The sequence below is a fragment of the Coregonus clupeaformis genome, chromosome 27 (genome assembly GCF_020615455.1).
Source record: "Coregonus clupeaformis isolate EN_2021a chromosome 27, ASM2061545v1, whole genome shotgun sequence".
Classification (NCBI taxonomy): Eukaryota; Metazoa; Chordata; class Actinopteri; order Salmoniformes; family Salmonidae; genus Coregonus; species Coregonus clupeaformis.
In genome coordinates, this window is record NC_059218.1 from 10,537,520 (window position 1) to 10,552,894 (window position 15,375).

The 15,375-nt window shown below is 41.3% G+C and overlaps 1 protein-coding gene across 1 annotated transcript in view; it reads left to right on the forward strand.

Annotated features, from left to right (window-relative positions):
- The first annotated feature begins 350 nt into the window (after positions 1-350).
- LOC121541485 (noelin) overlaps positions 351-15,375 on the forward strand; it is a 54,144-nt gene continuing 39,119 nt past the window's right edge. The window contains exon 1 of the mRNA XM_041850522.2: positions 351-839. Coding sequence (XP_041706456.1) covers positions 774-839 — 66 coding nt within the window. The 5' untranslated portion in view covers positions 351-773. The remainder of the gene's footprint in view (positions 840-15,375) is intronic.

Below are 15,375 nucleotides of genomic sequence, written 5' to 3' on the forward strand. Positions count from 1 at the left end.
CTGTTACCGCCATTGCTGCCTGATCAATTTCTCAATTTAGAAACCAATACACAATTTCAGCTTACAGACTATGATCATGTATTACTTCAATATCAATGAACAGAGGTGTATGTGAAATTAATACCAGTATTTTGGGATATGAGCCAAATCAAATAACTCCCAATGGACTAAATAGACTACAGGCCAGCTTTAGTTTAATAGACCTGTGACAAATAAATAAATAAAATACTAGAATTGAGGGACATGTTTTCTTAATCATAAAAATCACCAAATATTAGGCCTACTCCCATATCTCTCGTGCGCTCCCTGTTTGAATTTCCCACGCTCTGGCATGTCACTTCCTGGTTCAACACCGTGGACAGCTCCGCCGTCTCTCTAATTTTTTCACCCATCGCTATTCTGAGGCTCGAGGCAGGGGAGGAAAGTTTTGGCAAAATCTGAGTAACCGGTGCAGCTTTCCGTAAACCAACATCTTCCTTAGCAAATGTTTATCAGAACCCGTGGTGGCGATTAGAGGAAGAAAGGGAGGACGAAAGAGGGAGAGCAGAAACACGGAGACTGAGAGGAGCCGAGATGAAATAAAAATATGCGAAGAGACTGTGATTCCGCACAGATTTATCGCTTTCCACTATTTGGTTGCTGAGGGATAAACAGAGGGCAAGCGACCGCAGCGCTACGAGGGAGCCGAGAGGAGTGGACTGCCGTGCGGTGGACGTAAAGGAACCGATCTGCATGTGAGAGCGTTGGTACGTTCCACACAGCGGAGGCAAGAGATGCAGCCCTCGAGCAAGATCCTGAGTCTTATCGTCCTCGTCTTGATGGGCACAGAACTCACCCAAGTAGGTTTGAACACACGCCATTTTCCCCTCTGTATTAGAGCTACAACGTGGCAGGCGGTTAATTGGCTCGAGATCCGATAAAAGATTAAGAGTACCCAGTGCCTGCTAGCTAGACAGAGCTCTGGTAAATCTGACAGTTTTAGCACTTAAACAGATTAACGGGTGGGATTACATGGCGATGATGTGGATACATTGTGCTACACGGGCGCAGATAGCGCCAGCAGCGCCTATTGAATGTCACATAGCCTGACCCTACCGGGCTCTCTGTCTAACGCGCAGAGATAGAAAGATATACAAAATCCTAAACGCACAAATATGTGTCAATATACAAATATATTACACACGTATAAATTATGAGCAAATGTAATTAATCAAATGACAAATCTACCCATCCAAATAATCCTTGTGCGGGTTAGGATTATGTCAGAATGGGTATAGTTTTTAATTCCAAATCGAATCGTTGTGATTTGTCTGCTAGATGTAGCGTTATTCTGCATGTGTCGTTTGTTTTGAATAACAAGCAGTCAAAGATGATTGCATTTCAAGTAGCACAGCTCAGCTGGTCCTTTGAAGATGCCCAAAGGAGCAGGAAGAATTTGACTTCTGAGAGGAGTAAGGTCTTCATTTTAACCAACGAAGTACATTTTATTTGTCTGGTATAAACCATTATCCAACATATCGATCCAATCACCAAAAATGGATCCAAGGCTGTAATGCATGAGTTGACAATGTGATGGAAGAATGTTGCCAAGTGTTGTTCTCTGTCTGAACCACACACACAGCACTTCTGGGAGATGCTTACGGTGGTGCTGTCCATGGTGCTGATGGTTGGTTTATTGTTGTGAGGGAGTTGCCTTTAACTCACAGTGTGCACATTTTACTCTATAGTTTAAAGCAAAGGGTTACTCAGATATTCTAGCATTTATTTCTGTTTCACAAAACTACAAGTGTGTCTGTTCATTCCCAGAGACGTACAGAATAATGGTTCTAAATAGTATCAGATTGAGGTTATTTGGCTTGTAACCATAGCTGAACCCTTTTTGGTGCTATATAGAACCCTTTTTTCAAGGTTCTATAAAGAACCATGCTCATGAGGTTCTAAATGGAACCCGTATGATGCTATAAAACACCCTTTCCTAGGGTTCTATAAAGAACCATTAAAAAGGTTCTATATAGCACCAAAAAAAAAGGGCTCCGCTATGGTTACAATCCTTTTTGGGGCTATATTTAACACTTTTTTATGGTTCTTTATAGAACCTTTATAGAGAAAGGTTATTTTATGGAGAATGGTTCTATACACAACTGTTATCAATCTGAAAGGTTATTTGTAGATCCTTTTGAAGAACCATACAGGGTTTTTTATTCTGGTCAGCCATATTGCTAAAATTCCATAGGTGTTAATAGACAAGTTGAATCAAGTTAGCTACCTCTGGAACAGCTGGGGTCCCTGAGGAGAGAATTGAGAAACTCTGACTGATTTAGTCAACCATTCTCAATTGACACAAGGCCATACAAAATCTTTCACAAGACATGCCACTGGCCATAATCATAGCATAACACAACACATTAGATAAACTGGAATGACACTCTCACTCACGGTTGAACAAAAAGAGCCCCAAAATATCTTAATGAGCCACCTCCCCTGCATTGTAAGTACCACTTAAAGAGCAAAGAACCCTTATGTGATCTGTAAAGAACCATTGAAGAGCTCAAATGGGTTCTTGAGTCATTATGGTTCCACATAGAACCATCACCCTTCCTAAAGAACCCTTGAGGAATCCTAATATTTTTTTGTCTGTACACTGTCCTTTCCCCCTAGGCATAAACAAGTGGACAACTGGTTAACAAACAAAATGGACATTAGTTCAACATAATAATCCTGTCAACATGAATACATTATGTGGAAATCTATCTGGCAATGCACAAACATAGACCACACAATATTCTACCAAATTTGAACCCTGCTTTTAATTCAAATTCAACCCCAGGCCTCAAGATTTAACTAATTTCAGATTGCATTAATGCATTAATGTTAGGGACCGATCAAAATTTACTGGGGACTGGTCTACCTCAAGGTGTCATAAACAAAAATGCACCCCCCTCCCCAAAGTTCAAAATATTCTCACATGACCCTCCCCTTGTACTGTACAATATATGGAACACCCTCCCCCCTCATAGAATTAACTCAAAATAATGTGTTTATGACCACAAATAACAATAACTCTAGGGATCCTGTGTTTATAAACGTGGATATCGACTTTGCCACTTCAGCATGCTTTTGTGGCACAGTTGATGCCACGCAGGGCTACGGGCCAAAAGGTTGAGGGTTCGCCGACCACCCCAGACGAGCTCCCTCTCCCTGCCTGTTTCATTACACTACGATTAGAGCTGGCTGCAGACAATGATCAACTAGGGGGAAATCAGATTTTCAAAATTCTGATGCAATATTTATAATTATATAAAATGTATGCAACGAATTTTCCACCAACAGGTTTCTGTGCCAATGCACCACACAATCAATAAACAAAGCATACCGACTTCGGGCACTTCAATATCATGGTTTGCATTTTCAACACAATAACTAGATTATATCAATCTCGACAAACAGAAAATACCTTCTAGGCTTACCCAGTATCAAAGGCTTGGCTTGACAATGTCTGAACGTCATTAAACTTTTTGGTGTTTTGTAACAGATGTCTCTTTCCATTCATCAATTGGCTGCTGCGCAGTTTGGATTGATTGATTTTATTTGTCAATTAAAAAAACACATATATACACAAAAAATATTTTAAGTGACAGTGATTGCACATTAATGTCAGGGACTTATTTCCATTGTGGTGCCTATTTTTTACATAAATACATATACAATTACATAGATACAGACACATTACAGAGATAGAGACTAAAATAATGCTAGTGAAGTTATGATCACAACTATGAAATAACACATATGGAATCATGTACATTTACATTTACATCATTTAGCAGACGCTCTTATCCAGAGCGACTTACAAATGTAGTAACCAAAAAAGTGATTCCTCAAGGCTTCTTTAGGAAGGGTGATGGTCCTATGTGGAACCATAATGACTCAAGAACCCATTTGAGCTCTTCAATGGTTCTTTACAGATCACATAAGGGTTCTTTGCTCTTTAAGTGGTACTTCTGCTAAATCACTAAAATGTTAATGTAAAAATTGCAAAGCATGCTGAGTGTTATTCTAATGAGCTCTGTATCGAAACGAGGCCATTAATAATACCCAGTGTGCTTTGCTGTTCATTTTGGTATGTTCATTTTCACATTTACATTTTGGTCATTTAGCAGACACTCCTATCTAGAGTGACTCGCTCAACTAAGGTAGATAAAGAACAACATTTCACAGTCATAACAAGAAAAAGGTTTTTGTAACCATTACTGAAAATGTTGTTGCTGTTCGGGCTGGCTACTTGCACATTTATTTTTGCATTTTAATTAAATACATTACTAAATACAAGTGTTTTGTAGTTTATTTTGATACACTGATCGTCATTGTATTTTCTATCAGAATTATGTAATTATATTTTGTAGTTTTTGCCCATCTCTGTGCATCACACAAAAAAATTGGGTTCTTCAAATGTTCTTTGGGACGGGTGATGGTTCTATGTGGAACCATAATGACTTGAGTATCCCTTTGAACTTTGGTTATTTACAGTTCACAAAAGGGTTCTTTGGTCTTCTAGTGATAATTAAAATGTAGGGGAGGTGGCTTATTCGAATATTTTTGTGCGTGGTTTGCGCACAGCTCTTTTTGTGCAACCGTGAGTTAGGTCATTCCACTTTATCCAATGTGTTGTGTTATGCAATTGCATGTTATATATGCCTATGGTTAGTGATAGTGTTGTATGAAACACTCATGTATGGGCTTGTATCAATTGAGAATGGTTGAGTAAATTTGTCAGTATTTTGTAATGCTCTTCTCAGTGACCCCCAGCTGTTCCAGAGGTAGCTCACTTGATTCAATTTGGCAATTAACATTATAACACCTATGGAATTTTAACAACATGAGATGGCTGACCAGAATAAAAATGGTATGGTTCTTCAAAAGGATCTACAGAGAACCTTTCAGGTTGAGAAATGTACAGTGCCTTGCAAAAGTATTCATCCCCCTTGGTGTTTTTCCTATTTTGTTGCATTACAACCTGTAATTTAAATGGATTTTTATTTGGATTTTATGTAATGGACATACACAAAATAGTCCAAATTGGTGAAGTGAAATGAAAAAAATAACTAATAATAATGTGGTGCGTGCATATGTATTCACCCCCTTTGCTATGGAGACCCTAAATAAGATCTGGTGCAACCAATTACCTTCAGAAGTCACTTAATTAGTTAAATAAAGTCCACCTGTGTGCAATCTAAGTGTCACATGATCTGTCACATGATCTCAGTATATATACACCTGTTCTGAAAGGCCCCAGAGTCTGCAACACCACTAAGCAAGGGGCACCACCAAGCAAGTGGCACCATGAAGACCAAGGAGCTCTCCAAACAGGTCAGGGACAAAGTTGTGGAGAAGTACAGATTACGGTTGGGTTTTAAAAAATATCTGAGACTTTGAACATCCCACGGAGCACCATTAAATCCATTATTAAAACGTGGAAAGAATATGGCACCACAACAAACCTGCCAAGATAGGGCTGCCCACCAAAACTCACGGACCAGGAGAGGAGGGCATTAATCAGAGAGGCAACAAAGAGACCAAAGATAACCCTGAAGGAGATGCAAAGCTCTACAGCGGCGATTGGAGTATCTGTCAATAGGACTACTTTAAGCCGTACATTCCACAGAGCTGGGCTTTACCGAAGAGTGGCCAGAAAAAAGCCATTGCTTAAAGAAAAAATAAGAAAACACGTTTAGTGTTTGCCAAAAGGCATGTGGGAGACTCCCCAAACATATGGAAGAAGGCTCTGTCGCCGCCGGCCGCGACCGGGAGACTCATGGGCGGCGCACAATTGGCCCAGCGTCGTCCAGGGTAGGGGAGGGAATGTCCGGCAGGGATGTAGCTCAGTTGATAGAGCATGGCGTTTGCAACGCCAGGGTTGTGGGTTCGATTCCCACGGGGGGCCAGTATAAAAAAAATATGTATTCACTAACTGTAAGTCGCTCTGGATAAGAGCGTCTGCTAAATGAATAAAATGTAAAATGTAATCTAAATGTACTCTGGTCAGATGAGACTAAAATGGAGCTTTTTGGCCATCAAGGAAAACGCTATGTCTGGCGCAAACCCAACACCTGTCATCACCCCGAGAACACCATCCCCACAATGAAGCATGGTGGTGGCAGCATCATGCTGTGGGGATGTTTTTCATCGGCAGGGACTGGGAAAAACTGGTCAGAATTGAAGGAATGATGGATGGCGCTAAATACAGGGAAATTCTTGAGGGAAACCTGTTTCAGTCTTCCAGATATTTGGGACTGGGACTTGGGGTTCACCTTCCAGCAGGACAATGACCCTAAGCATACTGCTAAAGCAACACTTGAGTGGTTTAAGGGGAAACATTTAAATGTCTTGGGATGGCCTAGTCAAAGCCCAGACCTCAATCCAATTGAGAATCTGTGGTATGACTTAAAGATTGCTGTACACCAGCGGAACCCATCCAACTTGAAGGAGCTGGAGCAGTTTTGCCTTGAAGAATGGCCAAAAATCCCAGTGGCTAGATGTGCCAAGCTTATAGAGGCATACCCCAAGAGACTTGCAGCTGTAATTGCTGCAAAAGGTGGCTCTACAAAGTATTGACTTTGTCTTATTTCTTGTTTGTAAAAAAAAAAAAAAAGTTTTTTGCATCTTCAAAATGGTAGGCATGTTGTGTAAATCAAATGACACAAACCCCCCAAAAATCCATATTAATTCCAGGTTGTAAGGCAACAAAACAGGAAAAATGCCAAGGGGGGTGAATACTTTCGCAAGCCACTGTAAATAAGTACCACCTTGTAACCAACATCGGAGAAGGCATGTTTGGAGAGGGGCATGGTTTATATAGCTAGATAGCTACTCTACCGGGGCCAAAATTTGACTGTAGGGTCTCTGCAAATAGTGTATAATTAAACGTTTACCCGGTTCATCTATGGCAAAGATACGTATAAGTTTCCCCTTTCATCTGTGTCTGGTGTTTGCTAGTTACTGGCTAGCTAGGTCTTCAGCCAGCATGGAACAAAAGTGGAGGAAGGGTCGTTCAAAACTCTGTCACAGTTGTCATGTCAACACATCAATCAGTATTGCTGTGAACTGCATCACAAGAGACATGCCAAATGGTATATATATATAGATATATATATATATCTATATATATATATATATATATATATATATAAAACGTTATTTTTTTAATATTTCTTAACATGAACTCATTGAAGCAATTTTGATGTTGTATGAGTTTCTTTGTGTATCTCCAAATTTGCTTGAGATGATTTTACTGCAACACTGCTCACTGAATCCAAGTTGCTTGACATAGGTGTTTCAAAGAGCTGTCAGTCAAGGCGAGCTCATAAATTTAAGCTCCCTGCCCACTCAGCCTGTATTTTCAAACTTCCTGGTAACTAGCCATGAGATAAAAAACAAATTTTCTCACATTTTGAGCATTTCTATCCAAAACAAATATTATGGGTGATATTTTAGTCACTCTAAAGGCTATTTTATATGGGAATCAAAATAACTGTTCGAGACCTTTAATGGTTAGGAAAGGGTTCTATATAGCACAAAAAAAGTGTTCCACTATGGTTACAATACATTGTTTTTGTGTGTACACAGCTTCGGCGAAAAATAGCTGACCTCACACATCACATAGACACTCTACTGCCCTTATCTCTCCCAAAGCTTGTGCCCATGCACCTCTCACCATGACCAACAACCTACTGTAGTCTCACTGTAACACTGTGACACAAACACAGTGCTGAGCTCTCAGTAATGCTGACTCTGTTGTACCTATTGCCCTTCTGATCTCATTGATTGAAGAGGAAAAGTCATATGATGTTAGGGAACGTACTGTGCTTTGGGCTTCATACTGTGTTATGCAGTTTGGGTGCTGCATGGTGTAGTCAGTAAGAGGCTGTGGATGTGTTCACACTGTAGTCTGTGGCCTTGGATGGCACTGGCGTGTGATTGTGTGAGTGTGTTTGAGTGTGTGTGTGTGATTGCGTGCGTGCGTGCGCCTTGGATGGATGCAATTTGTACAAGGTCAGTCAATAGATTCTGTACCATTCAAGTTTCATCATAACATGCCCACTTCAATTTCCCCCTACAGCCTAGGCAGATACAGATGTCTTTCTGAAAGCTATGCCACTGCAGGCTATTGTTTGCTTTTAGAGGGAACAGTGAGAGTATATAGGAATAGCCATGGAGGTAGCCAGTGTACAGATACATCTGGGTTATTTCACTGTCAGCAGTATGTGCTGGAATGAAATCTATTATTCATACCTGTGTACTGTGGAGGATCATTTGTGTCAGATTCTGGAGCAGAACAACAAGTCACAGTGCTGGAAATCATCTTTCTCTCTCTCTGTTGTTTTATTTCTCTCTCTGTTTCTCTCTCTATCACACACACACTCATTCACGCAGACACTCACTCTCTCTCAACCCCACAAAGACACACAAACACAAACAGAAAGAAAGAAAGAATGAAAGAAAGAAAGAAAGACAGACAGACAGACAGACAGACAGACAGACAGACACACACTGTTCGTCAATTCTTCAGGCAATGTAACTGACATCCCTCCACACATCTTGACAGATCTACTACCATAAGACATCACATGATTCCCGACCACATTCATTACATCATTATGGGCTAGATTAAATCAGTTCATCATTAACCCGCGATAACTGACAACTGCATAGCATAATCATTACTTTTGTTTAGATGTCAGAGGTGTAACTTCGTTGGAGCTGTTAAATCAGCGAGCGGTTGCTGCTCTTATTTATTTAAAAACTTTAATTTAAATGAAATAATAAGGATTTGTATCAGCCTAATCTACAGTAGGTGTAGATTAGATCACACATTCCAGTGTTTAAACTTGTTACATGGCTATATGGGTTTTCTACTAATGTACGCGATAGGTATAACACTGGTAGCCGCTTGTGGATTTGACATTGAAATTATATGCTATACAGTTGTCGGTTATCGTGGGTTAACGCTGTACTGATTTAATCTAGGCCTATATTAGCATACATTATATTAGCATACACTTCAGACCCCCTAGAGCAGGGGTCAGCAATATTACTTTTGTTTTTTGTGGATTTTAGGTTTTTGTCAAAAAATACTCTAAAATCACCAGGAATTCAGCTAAAATGTGTTTAATTTAGGAAATCTGTTTCCAAGTATTCCCACACAAAAAAAAGAGACGTGATTGTTTCTCAATGTAATTAAGGTCAGCAATTATTGTTATTTTCAAATCAATCTCTATTTGGGCTTAGTTTTGGTCAATTTGCAGTGTACAAATTATACTGAACAAAAATATAAACCAACATGTAAAGTGTTGGTCCCATTTTTCATGAGCTAAAATAAAAGAGCCCAGAAATGTTCCATATGCACAAAAAACGTATTTCTCTCAAATTATGTGCACAAATTAGTTTACATCCCTATTAGTGAGCGTTTCTCCTTTGCCAACATAATCCATCCACCTGACATGTGTGGCATATCAAGAAGCTGATTGAACAGCATGATCATTACACAGGTGCACCTTGTGCTGGGGATAATAAAAGGCCACTAAAATGTGCAGCTTTGTCACAGAACACAATGCCGCAATTGGCATGCTGATTGCAGGAATGTCCAACATAGCTGTTGCCAGATAATTGAATGTTCATTTCTATACCATAAGCCACCTCCATTTTAGAGAATTTGGCAGTACGCCCAACCAGCCTCACAACTGCAGACCACGTGTAACCACGCCAGCCCAGGACCTCCACATCCGGCTTCTTCACCTGCAGGATCATCTGAGGGTGTGCTGAGGAGTATTTCTGTCTGTAATAAAGTCATTTTATGGGGGAAAACACATTCTGATTGGCTGGGCCTGGCTCCCCAGGGGTGGGCCTGGCTCCCCAGTGGGTGGGTCTATGCCCTCCCAGGCCCACCCATGGCTGCACCCATGCCCAGTCATGTGAAATCCATAGATTAGGACCTAAGACATTTATTTCAATTGACTGATTTCCTTCTATGAACTGTAACTCAGTAAAATCATTGAAATTGTTGCATGTTGCATTTATAATTTTGTTCAGTATATTATCATTATTATAAAATAGTTGCCTACTCCTGCCCTAGAGCACTACATATCCCATAGTTCCTTAATGAAGATGTACTCAGAGCATAGCTAGTATGTGGGCAGTATGTATTCCAGAATTCCTTAATTAACATGTTTTTAGCATAGATAATGAGGGCAGTATTTGTTGTTGTTGTTGGTTCAGGTTATCAGTCGTGCAGAGAATGGCCAGCTGTTCACCTGGCAGCTCCCTCAAGGCTTAAGGCCCACTACATCTCCCTGCGTGGCAGCTTTAGACCACTCTCCATGCCTGCCCTCTCTGTAACCCTCAAGGCTTAAGGCCCACTACATCTCCCTGCGTGGCAGCTTTAGACCACTCTCCCTGCCTGCCCTCTCTGTAACCCCTCAAGGCTTAAGGCCCACTACATCTCCCTGCGTGGCAGCTTTAGACCACTCTCCCTGCCTGCCCTCTCTGTAACCCTCAAGGCTTAAGGCCCACTACATCTCCCTGCGTGGCAGCTTTAGACCACTCTCCCTGCCTGCCCTCTCTGTAACCCTCAAGGCTTAAGGCCCACTACATCTCCCTGCGTGGCAGCTTTAGACCACTCTCCCTGCCTGCCCTCTCTGTAACCCTCAAGGCTTAAGGCCCACTATATCTCCCTGCGTGGCAGCTTTCGACCACTCTCCCTGCCTGCCCTCTCACAGAGACCTGAAAAGCAGCTGCTGCTGTTACAGTAATATAACAACCCTCTGTAACCCTCAAGGTTTCAGGCCCACCTCTCCCTCCAGCTTCTGACAGAGGCCTGCTCTCCTGACCTGGGTTCAAATACTATTTGAAATCTTTCAAATACTTAGAGTGCCTGGAGTGTCAGGTGGGCGCAGTTTGCACGTTTGAGACTTTTCTATTGGTTACATTGCACCTGACAAGCTCAATCAAGCACAGTATTTGAAATGATTTTGAATAGTATTTGAATCCAGGTATGCTGCTGTAACAGTAGGATAACAGCCCTCTGTAACCTTCAAGGTTTCAGATCCACTATATCTCCACCTCTCCCTCCACCTCTCCCTCTCCCTCCACCTCTCTGTCCCTGCATTCTTACAAAGGCCTGATGTTCAGACCTGGGTTCAAATACGGTTTGAAATCATTTCTAAATACTATTTGAAATCATTTCAAATACTTTATCTGTGCTTGAATGAGCTTGCCTGGCTTAATTTACCAATATAGTAGTCCCAAAACGGTATACCCACATTTGGCACTCTATGCAGGCTAGAGCAAAGTATTTTTTAAATATTTGAAATAGTATTTGAGCCCAGGTATGCTGCTGTTACAGTAATATACCAACTTTCTCCTCTGTAAACCTTAAGGTTTCAGGCCTACATTCCCATGCTACATATCACACACCTACAATCCGCAGCAAAGTGTAAACCTCTACATATCACAACACACCTACAACAAATACAAACCCACACACAGTTACAGGCTAACTCAGAGCAATATGTAACATACTCCCACTAATGCAAATACATGCGGACTCCCTCATAGATCAAATCAAATGTATTTATGAAGCCATTTTTACATCAGCAGGTGTCACAAAGTGCTTATACAGAAACTCAGCCTAAAACCCCAAACAGCAAGAAACCTAGAGAGGAACCAGGCTCTGAGGGGTAGCCAGTCCTCTTCTGGCTCTGCCGGGTGGAGATTATAAGAGTACATGGCCATTAAGGCCAGATTGTTCTTCAAGATGTTCAAACGTTCATAGATGACCAGCACGGTCAAATAATAATCACAGTGGTTGTAGAGGGTGCAACTGGTCAGTACCTCAGGAGTAAATGTCAGTTGGCTTTTTCTAGCCGAGCATTCAGAGGTCGAGACAGCAGGTGGGTAGAGAGAGGAGAGAGAGGGAGAGAGAGGGAGAGAGAGAGAGAGAGGGAGAGAGAGAGAGAGGAGAGTCGAAAATGGCAGGTCCGGGATAAGGTAGCACGTCCGGTGAACAGGTCAGGGTTCCATAGCCACAGGCAGAACAGTTGAAACTGGAGCAGCAGCACGACCAGGTCGACTGGTTACAGTAAAACCTTGAAATCAGCCCTAGCCTTAACAGGAAGCCAGTGTAGAGAGGCTAGCACTGGCGTAATATGATCACATTTTTGGATTTAAGTCAAGATTCTAGCAGCCGTGTTTAGCACTAACTGAAGTTTATTTAGTGCTTTATCCAGGTAGCCAGAGAGTAGAGCATTGCAGTAGTCTAATCTGAAAGTGACAAAAGCATGGATTAGCTTTTCTGCATAATGTTTGGACAGAAATGTTCTGCTTTTTGCTAAGTTACGAATATGGAAAAAAGCTGCCCTTGATATATTCTTGATATGTTTGTCAAAAGAGAGATCAGGGTCCAGAGTAACACCGAGGTCCTTCACAGTTTAATTTAATACGGGTGTACAACCATCAAGATTAATTTTCAGATCCAACAGCAGATCTCTTTTTTTCTTGGGACCTATAACTAGTATCTCTGTTTTGTCCGAGTTAAAAGTAAAACATTTGCCACCATCCACTTCCTTATGTCTGAAACACAGGCTTCCAGGGTAGGCAATTTTGGGGCTTCACCATGTTTCATCGAAATGTACAGCTGTGTGTCGTCCGCATAGCAATGAAAGTTGACATTGTGTTTCCGAATGACATCACCAAGAGGTAGAATATATATTGAAAACAATAGTGGCCCTAAAACGGAACCTTCAGGAACTCCGAAATGTACAATTGATTTGTCAGAGGACAAACCATCCACTGAGACAAACTGATATCTTTCCGACAGATAAGATCTAAACCAGGCAAAACCTTGTCCGTGACGACAAATTAGGGTTTCCAATCTCTCCAAAAGAATGTGGTGATCGATGGTGTCAAAAGCGGCACTAAGGTCTAGGAGCACGAGGACAGATGCAGAGCCTTGTCTGACGCCATTAAAAGGTCATTTACCACCTTCATGAGTGCAGTCTCAGTACTATGATGGGGTGTAAAACCAGACTGAAGCGTTTCATATACATGATTTGTCTTCAGGAAGGCAGTGAGTTGCTACACAACAGCTTTTTCTAAATGTTTTGAGAGGAATGGGAGATTCGATATAGGCCAATCGTTTTTTACATTTTCCGGGTCAAGGTTTGGCTTTTTCAAGAGAGGCTTTATTACTGCCACTTTTAGTGAGTTTGGTACACATCCAGAGGATAGGGAGCCGTTTATTATGTTCAACATAGGAGGGCCAAGCACAGGAAGTAGCTATTTCAGTAGTTTAGTTGGAATAGGGTCCAGTATGCAGCTGGAAGGTATAGAGGCCATGACTATTTTCGTGAATGTGTCAAGAGATACAGGATAAAAAAATATTGAGTATTTCCATTGATTCTAGGTCCTGGCAGTTCTGTGCAGACTCCAACTGAGCTTTGGAGAAATACGCAGATTCAAAGAGGAGTGCGTAATTTCCTTTCTAATGATCATAATCTTTTCGTCTAAGAAGTTCATGAATTCATCACTGCTGAAGTGAAAGCCATCCTCTCTTGGGGAATGCTGGATTTTAGTTAGCTTTGCGACAGTATCAAAAATAAATGTATTCCACTGGACAAACTAGATCCAGGGTATGACTGTGGTAATATGTAGGTCCGGAGACATGTTGGACAAAACCCACTGAGTTGATGATGGCTTCTTAAGCCTTTTGGAGTGGGTCTGTGGACTTTTCCATGTGAATATTGAAGTCACCAATAATTTGAATATTATCTGCCATGACTACAAGGTCCGATAGGAATTCAGGACCGCTGTATATGGCCCAGGAGGCCTGTAAACAGTAGCTATGAAAAGTGTTCAAATAGGCTGCATAGATGTCATGACTAGAAGCTCAAAAGACGAAAACGTCTTTTTTTTTTTTTATTAGAGAAAAATGCGCGGGGGATATGGTCACTAGTGTAACCAGGAGGGGAGGCCTCATTTAACACAGTAAATTCAACAGGCTTGAGCCATGTTCCAGTCAGGCCAATCACATCAAGGTTATGATCAGTGATTAGTTCATTAACTATGACTGCATTGGAAGTGAGGGAACTAACATTAAGTAGCCCTATTTTGAGATGTGAGATATTATCACAATCTCTTTCAATAATGACAGGAATGGAGGATGTCTTTATTCCAGTGAGATTGCTAAAGTGAACACCGCCATGTTTAGTTTTGCCCAACCTAGATCGAGGCACAGTCACAGTCTCAATGGGGAGAGCTGAGCTGACTACACTGACTGTGCTAGTGGCAGACTCCACTAAGCTGGCAGGCTGGCTAACAGCCTGCTGCCTGCACCCTATCTCATTGTGGAGTTAGTGGAGTTAGAGCCCTGTCTATGTTGATAGATAAGATGAGAGCACCCCTCCAGCTAGGATGGAGTCTGTCACTCCTCAGCAGGCCAGGCTTGGTCCTGTTTGTGGGTGAGTCCCAGAAAGAGGGCCTATTATCTACAAATTCTATATTTTGGGAGGGGCAGAAAACAGTTTTCAACCAGCAATTGAGTTGTGAGACTCTGCTGTAGAGCTCATCACTCCCCCTAACTGGGAGGGGGCAAGAGACAATTACTCGATGCCGACACATATTTCTAGCTAATTTACACGCTGAAGCTATAATGCGCTTGGTGACCTCTGAATGTTTCATCCTAACATCATAGACACATTCAAATGCATTCACTAAACACATACATAAATCCTCAGCAAATGTACACATAACCACAAACACACTCATGCAGACAAGACATTTGTAGAAACAAAATTCCAAACACTTATGTCCCCTGTGCTGTTCAGCTTCAGCTAAATATCTCACCCAGTTAGAACTACACTCTAAAAATTAGGTGTTCAACAAGGGTTCTTCTAAGATCCTCAAAGTTCTTTGAAGAACCTTATGGTTCTTGGCTCTGAAAATTGCCTCCAAAAGGTTCTTCCAATAACCCCATAGGAGGTGGGGTTCATCGAGGAACCTCATTAGTTGGTGGGGGTTCTTGCAGGAACCTAACTGCCCAACTGAAACATTTGGATTTAAATTTGAAAGGACAGCAGGTGAAGGCACTTAACTGAAAAATGTGAAGATCTCCTCAATTTAAGGTAAGGATTGTCCCTTGTATGATCTAAATTGATATTGTTTTATGATGATACCATCTATCTTTTCATATTTGTGCAAATCTTTCTAAAACAGATAATGGATACAATTCAATGGATATCAATCAACAAAGAGGTAAGAATATGTATGCTATAAGAATATGTTGAAGGCTAGCTGTATTGGCTGCAGATGACTGAACTGTTCACT